Below are 9662 nucleotides of genomic sequence, written 5' to 3'. Positions count from 1 at the left end.
AGGGGCTTGCGGCACACGTCACTTCATAGTAAATCATTTGGATGTTTTTTATGATAAAATAAAAAGAACATGCATAAATGGGTTAAAAAATAGATAAATAGAATATATTAAATATTGTTGAGCTATGATAAAAACTATAACTAAAAGTTTTGACGAGTAATAATGACTTATTGTGTTCCACTTTAACAATGTGATGGATTCAAATCCTCGAAAATGTAAGGTAAATGTGAAATTTTGTTCTTCATAAGAAAGAAGTTTCGGTGAGTGATAAATGCTTTGAATCTTTGATCTTATGTTCAAGAATGAAATCAGACCTAATGTTGAAACCACCAGTTTGACTATAATAGTTAAAGCCCTTGGAAATTCATCGTTCATTTTAACTATTTTGTCAACTCACTTAAAGTTTATTACTGTGATGAAGTTATAGCGTGTAATAAGTTGTTGAGTGGTATGGGTGTTAGTGACAGTGTTCTCATTTATAGCAATTCATCATGTGGTCAAAGATTTGGGTAGTGTGAGTGTCTGGCAATGGACCCTTGATTTGATATGTATGAACCCTAATTAATTTGTTCAAAATGTATGAAATCTATGTTGTATACTTGCAGGAATTTATGTTTTTTAAACCTAAGTAAGTACTTCTCTTTACAAGCCTAGTTCTTGCTCCATTGTTGTATCATTTGATTTCTTTCTTGCATTATGGAACTGAAAATTCATTACGTTCTTGAAGGGTTTGTGAAAATAAGACATAAACTCAATTTGTCATGTTAGGTCAACCATGGTGGCATGGTCAATCTTGATCAATAATATGCAATATTGATATGGTCATATATGGACATAGGTGACATATTTATGCTTGCTAAAACTTTTTATAGTCTAACATGACTCATGGAAACTAAGTCATGTAAGATAATAAAAAATATGAACACAATGATACGTTTAACGTATAACCATAAGAAGGAAGAAAAGATATTCCGAATACTTAGATGCAAATCAATATTACTGAAATGTAGACAGTCGACTCAATCGAACATAGGATTGCACGAAAACTTGATTCAGAAAACAGTTTACGGGTTAAAATGGTTGTTTCAAGCTATCAAAACTTACCAATGAAAACATTATGAAAAGGGTTCAAAATTAAGCTATCAAAGCAGTAAGTGGTAAGTCTTTTTTTTTTTTAAACTCTGGTCAACTACTCAACTCTAGCACACAACACAATTAATGAGTTAGTGGTCTATGAAAAGACTTGAATTCACTATATTAGGAGAAAAATGAGGTAATAAAAGAGAAAAAGAAAAATTAAATCGGTCGCAAAAACGATTTGGTCGAAAATTTGTTAATTAAATTCGCGACCAAAACTATAGTCGCAAAATCGGTCGTAACAATATTCAGTGGCAAAAAATGGTCGCCAAGTAATTACTGTCCAAAGTATAACCTACCATCGTAACCTTTCACGAAAGGGCGTTTGTGACCGGAAAGGCAGCAAGAAATGCCTAGTTTTCTAGTAGTGACGTTCTTGCCATGTTAAAAATAGTTACTGATATTAATATTACTATATACAAATATTAAACTAATATAATTCATTTTGTTCTAACAAGTATATTTAACTAATCATAATATATTCAATAAAATAATCTATCGCTATAAGAAAGCATTGTGGTGACAAATGACAGTGGCAATTTCTTAATTCGTCAGCGTGGTTGCAACGACAAATGGCACGATGTTATCGCTACAATACCAGGAACTACAGATGGTGAGAGCTACGACTATAAGGGAATATAAATAAATAAAACATAGTGTGTATGCGCGAATGTGTTTATGTGTCTCCAAGGACATCTCCATAACAGTAACAAAAAATAAATAAATCACGCAAGTAGACGATCGCAAAGAAGGTGGGGCAAACCAAGATATGGCGATGGTAATGGCGGAGAAGGATCAGCAATCGTGTATATTGTTCAACTATTTTAGGGTTACAAACTTACAATCAAATCACAACTCTTAATCTATAATAAAAAGAATTTTATCAAATATTATTGATATGTTTTATTTAATTCTAATTCCTATATTCTATAGCTGAACCAAACAAGCCTATGCAAGTGGTCCAACAACCGTTCAGCAGGCCCAAATGCTGGTGATTGACTATTGCCTATTGGACTGTGTTAAAGACCACTTATATGCCCAAATACCTATTGTGAGGATTCTCTTTTCACCAGCCCATTAACCCAGTTGAATAAATTGTCTGGTAATATAGATTGAGAAAATAAATTTTCATAAAAATAAATAAATAAATAAAAATAACAGAATTAACAACCACAACTATATACATACGAAAATATAAGTCACATGATTTCTTAATATATTTTTATTAGTTTGATTATATTGTCTATATCAATTCTTATTAGTACATTAACCATGATAAATAACACTAATTAGTTTTGTGTATTTACTCTGTGTCTATTCTCTAATTAGTTCGGCTTTTATTTTCATCGATTTGTCCTTCATGTTTAAACCATATATGATTCAATATGCACATGTTTAAAGTCGCGACCCATACCGGCAAGTAGGACCTATTTAATTGTTTGTTTTTATGCAAATGCTGTTTTCTTTTACTCGACTTAGTTTTTATCCGCCACAAATTTGTCCTCCCATGACTCTCGTCCCAGTTTCATCATGGGTTCGCCAATGAATGTATTGTGAGTGTAAGATCAGAGTTACATCCTGGGCTTTATACCAACTCTCCATCAAACTCCATAAACGATTAGGCTATTACTTACTAGATTATTAAACCGTTTACATATACCCTTTTAAAAGATAAAAAAACAATGCATGTAATAATATCTATTTTGAAATTAAAATTAAGATCTTTATTTTTAATAGTTAAAAATAATCTATTTATCTTTGGTATATAATTAAAATGGAATTAGCTATTCACAAAATTTGTATCATGTGAAAACTGGTTACCATATAAATTATAAATAGGATGCATTATATTTATGATATTTTCATTTATTTATTTCATATTGTTTCTTTAACAAAATAAAATTTCATTACCACAAACCAAAGTACTTATTTTATACCCATAATAAATTCATTACAAAGCTAGCCATTCTTTGTACCACAAGCTAATAAATATTGTACCATATGCATAAAAACTTACATCTAAACACAAATAAAATAGGTGAATTTACATCTTAATTAGTACCTCAAAAAACAAAAACCATTACAAATAGGGACATCTTTAACCATACCACTAGCAGGTGGTTAAAATCCACCACCACGGTTGTCTTTAAAAATAGCAAAATGACCAAAATGACCTTGTCAAAATAAGTCGTCTGGTAATTAAAAGCATATGTGGAGGACACAAGTGTCTTTTCAATGGAACTGACCACCAGTGAATGTCTGCCCAAAGGACCACCGAGCAGGGGCAACATTGTAAGACACGACGGTCCTACCATCACTAGTAGTGACCTTAAAAGATAGAGACTGCCCGTTGAGATAAGAGTTGGATTGCCAATTTTGCCCCCAGTTTCGTGACATTTGTTGCCACCCGGTCCTTGACCCTTTGATAGCCACTGCATGCACGTCACCCGCACCACCCACATTTGAAATCAATACAAGGTTAAAGTAAGAGTGTCCGTTGATTTGGAACCTAATTCCACCCCTTCTTCGGCAAGGTACCCTACACAAACACAAATGTTAAAACAAATTAAACTACAACATACTTGAGCATAGTTAAAACATAGCTATGGGTGTTTATTGCTAACTACAATTTCAAGAATCTATAAAAGTAAATTGATAGGTTTCGGTGGATTTACCGAACTGGCAGGGTTGGATGTTGAACTGCTAAATTTTGATAGTTCGAAGGTTTGGACCAACTTTATATAACTTTTTTTTTCATAAGTAGTTACTTTGCAGTAATTTTTTAAAATGGTCAAGACCGTTGAGGGTAAAATAAACTTAATACTAGAAAATGTATAATAATAATAATAATAATAATAATAATAAAGGTTAAACAAAGTCTTCGTAACTTTCAGACCGAACAAAACCGTCAACCGAGAAACCAAACGGTAAACCAAACCGTTTGAATCTTAAACTTGTCAAACGAGCCGACTTGTTTCATTTTCATTAAAATAACAAAATATTCTTTTCAAAATAGTTAAATTACCAAATTAACCTTGAGTGATGAATTTCACTAAATATAACCTCTTATTACAAAACTACCCTTGTGTGTAGTTCAATTACCAAAATACCCCTAGGGTTAGTTAACTAACTTCATACCTTCTATAAGCAACAGGGACGATGCCGGCTTTATATTGTGCAATATGTAAAAACACCGGTTGAGAGAGATCAAAGTGAGGTCGAGGAGGGTTACACCACCCGCCGTCGCTGTTTGGCGGGCAGAAGTTGGTGGCGGTGACCAGAATGGTGGCCGGCAAACACCATTTCGGGTCGTTTACACATCGAATTTCAAAGCATGACCCGCAGCTTAAACCGTTATTAAACAAAGCGGTACTTAGAGCCGCTGTGTTTGTACCGTACCCTTGACTATACAAATTCCCATACCCGCAAGCTCCACCTGTTATAAACAGTCAAATTATTAACAAGTTTGACAAAAATGCGTGTTATGAACCGAAACTATTGCAATGTAGGATCTGAGTTCTTGACATGATACAAAAAAAAGGTTTTAGGTTGACTAACAAGACCCGTTTAAAAAAACGGGTCGGGTTGAACTGATAACCCGTTTAAGTTTTTAGAAAAAAACTTTTATAACTATATATATTTTTGTTTTTTCCATTTTCTATTTTTTGGAATTATACTTGCAATTTTCATATTACTCGTTTACTCCACAGACTCTAAGTTATATCCACTTTGTTTTTTAAAAAGTCTCTTAATTTTTTATAACTCGTCGACATGTATGACTTAGAACATGGATTAAATAGTCGTATTCAGCTCAGGTTGACCCGAATTTATTTATGTGGCGGCTGGTGTTGAAGTCTTTGACACGAATAATAATATTGGTCACATTTTGGTTGCACATTTCAACCTACCAACATGACACAATTGACACTCCTAAATGATAGGCATGCGACTTGTCTCGGATATGGGCAACATATGTGGGATTTATGTACAATGAGTGCTAATAAAACGATGAATGACGTACCCATTGTTCCCGAGGCGTCTCCGCCGCCATAGAAGGTGGCATGAGCATTAATCCAACCGCCACCGTGAACGGGCGAAAACAAAGCAAGAAACCCAAGAAAGAAAATGCCAAAAATAGCCATGAACTTGAATTAGAAGTTTGAGTTTGTGAATTGTGATGAAGAGAGTTTGGAGGAGGTGTGAGTTTATAAATAGAGGAATTAATAAAGGTGTTGGGGTACAGAGAATGGTTGCTAACTAACTCTGGCTGTAATGGCACTTGTCACTATTGACTTGGTATGTATTTATGATGCAAATAATATAAGAATTTGAAATTATAATAAATAAATGATAGTTTTGAGTCATTCACGATTTGAAACTGTTTAGCTAAACATGTCGTCTTAGTACTAAGATGTCACCTATTTATCTTTATAATATTATATCTATGTTTAATCTAGTTATATTATGTTTAAATTTTAGGGTTGACTTAAAGAAAAATGCAGTGATAATTTGACAAATAGCGTAATTATGTTACAACACAATACAGGACTAGCATGATTTTATTATGCTATAGTATTTACAACTAGCGTAACTTTATTATGTCAAAGTTTTAATAAAACTTACATATCTTATAAATTTGCAGCGCAATAATATTATGCAAGTTGAGAATGCTATAGTATAATTTTATTACGCTAGTTATATATTGTGTAGTAGCGTAATTTTATTACCAGACAACGATCGAGTCGTTTTCTCCCTTTGATGCACGTGTTTACATGATAATTATAGTATGTTTGTTGTAAATTTAAAGCATTATCGTGTAAAAAAATATAAAACAAAAACCCCAGTTTGAATGGTGTCACCCGTCAATCTACAAACATGACCCATTTTGTATCCACGACTTATTTATCTTGTATGATTTCACAAATGTGATGTTGTAGGTTCAAATCTTTGAAAATGCAAAATAAATGTGAAATTTTACTGTAAAAAAAGGCGAAAATGTCACCGAAAAGCAACCATGTTTCAAAAGTTTTCCAATTAGGTCATTGAAACAATTTTGTTCAAATCGGACACTAAATCTTCAAATCGAAGTGGGCAAAAAACCGGTTAACCGAACCGACCAAAAATCGAACCAAAACCGAACCAGTATGAAACTAATTATGTAAAACCGGTTTGGAACCACATGTTAACCAAACCAAAAGAACTGGCCAAAACCGAACCGAAAACCGATCGAAAATGAAAATGGCATTTATATTAGGGCTGACAATTTCGAACACAGACCTGTTAACGCGACACAAAACGATACGAAGTTAACCGGTTTCGTGTTTTAACCAGATCGGCACGTTTAAGACACGATTAAATTCATGTGTAACCAGGTAATTAAACACTTGTTAACCGGATATCTTTTAACTTAAAAAGATATATATCCAGCCCACCCACCCACCCTTGTACGCACGCGTTATACCTTAGCTTTGCATGTGTGTACCTAAATTATTTTACATTTTTCATAGTTAATTGCACATTTCATCAATGTATATTTGTATTATGGCACTTATTAAATATGTATATACATAAATTTATTCACATTTCATGGATAACATTTATTTTATTTAGATGATGAGTTGTATATTTTTGGATGAAAATTAATGGCAACTCAAAAAAAAGAAAAGTGAGCATATACTGAAATTGTTTAAAGATTTTTGCATGACATGAATTGAAACAAATAAATTAGCGTTATGTATATTTCTTGATTCCTTTTCTCTCTCTCTTTTTTTTTTCTTTTTGTTCATAGCTAATTAAAACTTTTTAGTTTATGAAATGGGCTATTTGAGTATTTGACTTAAACATGTAATTATCGTGTTAATCTGTTTCTAAACAAGTTCGTGTTTGGAAAAATGACACGATAAGTATTGTGTTGTGTTCGTGTATAGTATTTCATGTCCGTGTCTTATCGTTTCGTGTCTGACATGTTATGTCAACCTTAATTGAAATGGACGTTTTGCGGTGCTGCATTCATTTTTGTTTGTTTTCTAACTTAATCATTATATTTTGTTCATAATCATTATTACTTAAATATTAAAAAATAAGATAAAAACTTAGTTTCAATAACGAAAGTAATTAGCAAGTTAAAAGACTAATCATTAATATTGAACCAAAATGTTTGACTAGCTCAACCTAATTAATCAACTCATTTAAATTCCTTTTTAAGAAAAACTCTTACCTAAACTTGGTTGATAGTATTAAAAAGGCAAAAAGAAATGAAAAATGTATAAGATCAATGGCGTCATACTTTTTTCCGAATTTCAAACAAATATTTTAGGGTTTTTGATCGGAATGAGGATACGAGTAGATTGGTGTAAAACTTCGTTTGAAACGGTGCTCCAAAACGACGAAACGATGCTTCAATTCGGGTGTTTGAACTTGCAATTAACAAAAATTAAGTCGTCTGAATCAGCGTTTTGAGCTAAGTTTTATATCAATCGACTCGTATTCTCCTTCTGATCAAAAGCCCTAAAACATTAGTTTGAAATTTGGAAAAAAGTAAAACGCTGTTAAGTCATTTTTAACGGCGGACCATTAGAGGCCAACTTTTGTAAATTTGGGACCACCAGTGGTGATAAAATGAATAGTGATTATTATCGGCCAATACCAGTCAATAGGGATTATTAAAATCCAATAAACCTTTATAATATGATAAAACACACGTCACCTTGTTGTGAGTTTCGCTAAACTAAGAAGGCTTGTTGCGTCGTAAGGGAGGTTCTTTAACGTGATTTTGAGAATTTTTTTTTAGAATTTCCAAGATTTCGGGATTTCAGTGAACATCTTAAGCAAATTATGATAAAGAAACTCATTACAATGAATAAGCATTCGGGGAATTTTGTAATTTAGAAAATTACAAGTTGTAATGTTAAGGTCCATTCAAATGATTATCAATTTTGTAGTTTTATAATCACAATTTTGTCAAATCTAAAGATAATTATTTTTCTTTGATGGCGAAAATTTTGCGATTAATTTGTTAATTCTCTTTTGATAATACGAATAGGTTTGTACATTAAAGACTTAGTGGGTGACCCAATAAATCTTCTTATAGAGATTGGATATTTTCTTAGTTGACAATCGTTATATACTCACATAAGTCGATTGTGATTTTTACACTATAATAAAACTAAAAATATTTTCAGATGGGAGGGTCGGCCCTCGTACCACAAGGGTCGATTGGGATTTCCTTTTGAGCGTTCTTTTTTTAACTTTAAATGTCTTCTGTTAACAATTAGAGGAGACTGTGGGTTGACCAAACTTGCGGTTTAGTCCATTAGTTTCAAATTTACAGTTTTCGTCCTTGTGTTTTGATTTCACTTGCAATTAAGCCCGACCTCACCAATCCTGTTAACTCTGGTCGTTAAAGCCCACCAGTATGCCCCTCACATGAGGAGCATTTCTTGTCCTTTTTTCTCCCAAAATTAAAACCGAGCCCTCGTTCCCAATCCCCTTTTCATCTTCGTCTTCCCATGCTCAATCCCCATATTAAACGATTCATCTGATTATGAATTATCTTTTCGATTAAAACATAAACACCCTCTGTTGATTACGATTCATCTCTCAATCGTGGCTTAGTCTCTGGTGGCTTTGATCTCCAAATGGTAACTTTGGCCCAATGATGATTTGGAAGTATACATGAATGAGTTCAGATCTGTAGTGGATATAGATGTTAATGAAGAACATCAGCACTTCAATAATGAAGATGATAACACCAATTCTAAATTTGACCTATATCATTTTGATAACATGAGTAAAGATAAAACACCTTTAAGATGAATCACCCTTCGATCATTTAATTTGGGGATTGAGCTTGGGAAGATGAAGATGAAATACACGAAGATGAAAAGGGGATTAGGAATTAGGACTGGGTTTTAATTTGGGAAGTAAAAAAGGACAAAAATGCTCCTCATGTAAGGGACATGTTGGTTGGTTTAATAACATGAGTTAACGGGATTAGTGACGTCTGGTTTAATTGTAAGTGAAATTAAACCACATGAATAAAAACCATAAATTTAAAATTGATGGTTTAAAACCATAGATTTGATCAAACCATAACGATTTGATAAAAGTAAAAGCTCATAATTACATTATAGATAAAAACATAGACCAATTGTTGGTAGTCTTCATTTATGTTAAACCTAATTTTTTCTGTTTATAAGCTTAAAATAAAAGAAATTATTAAAAATTTTATAAAATGAATTGGTTATAGGACCATGGGAGATCTGGATGGATCTTGAGTGCGTCCCACCTATGACTATACCCACAATCCCACATGCATCTTAAGTAACCACCAAATGTCCATTTTCACATATTCTGTTTTTATTGTAAATCCTTATAATCTATTATTATCTACATTTTAAAAATAAAGTTTGCATAAAAAAGTTAATAGTTTACAAATGAACAAATTGTCTAAAACCTTAATAGGTCAACTAGTTGAGGCATATAAGGTGTGTGGAGGGAAAAGAAATTAAGAAAAGGCAAATCAA

At 32.5% G+C, this 9662-nt stretch overlaps 1 protein-coding gene across 1 annotated transcript; it reads right to left on the bottom strand.

Moving 5' to 3' along the window:
- Positions 1-3177: 3177 nt before the first annotated feature.
- Positions 3178-5332, bottom strand: LOC143626110 (expansin-A10-like). Its single transcript, XM_077096274.1, has 3 exons — positions 5159-5332; positions 4276-4573; positions 3178-3676 (listed from the first exon to the last, which is right to left on the bottom strand). Exons 1-3 carry the CDS (start codon positions 5277-5279, stop codon positions 3370-3372), a joined length of 726 nt encoding a protein of 241 aa, XP_076952389.1. The 5' UTR covers positions 5280-5332; the 3' UTR covers positions 3178-3369.
- Between the last annotated feature and the right edge of the window lie 4330 nt (positions 5333-9662).

The sequence above is a fragment of the Bidens hawaiensis genome, unplaced genomic scaffold (genome assembly GCF_021521415.1).
Source record: "Bidens hawaiensis isolate Kalapana, Puna unplaced genomic scaffold, B.hawaiensis_p1.1 tig00004282_1, whole genome shotgun sequence".
In the NCBI taxonomy this organism is placed as follows: Eukaryota; Viridiplantae; Streptophyta; class Magnoliopsida; order Asterales; family Asteraceae; genus Bidens; species Bidens hawaiensis.
The sequence above is the reverse complement of the archived record's forward strand: the minus strand, read 5'-3'. Positions and strand labels throughout refer to the sequence as shown.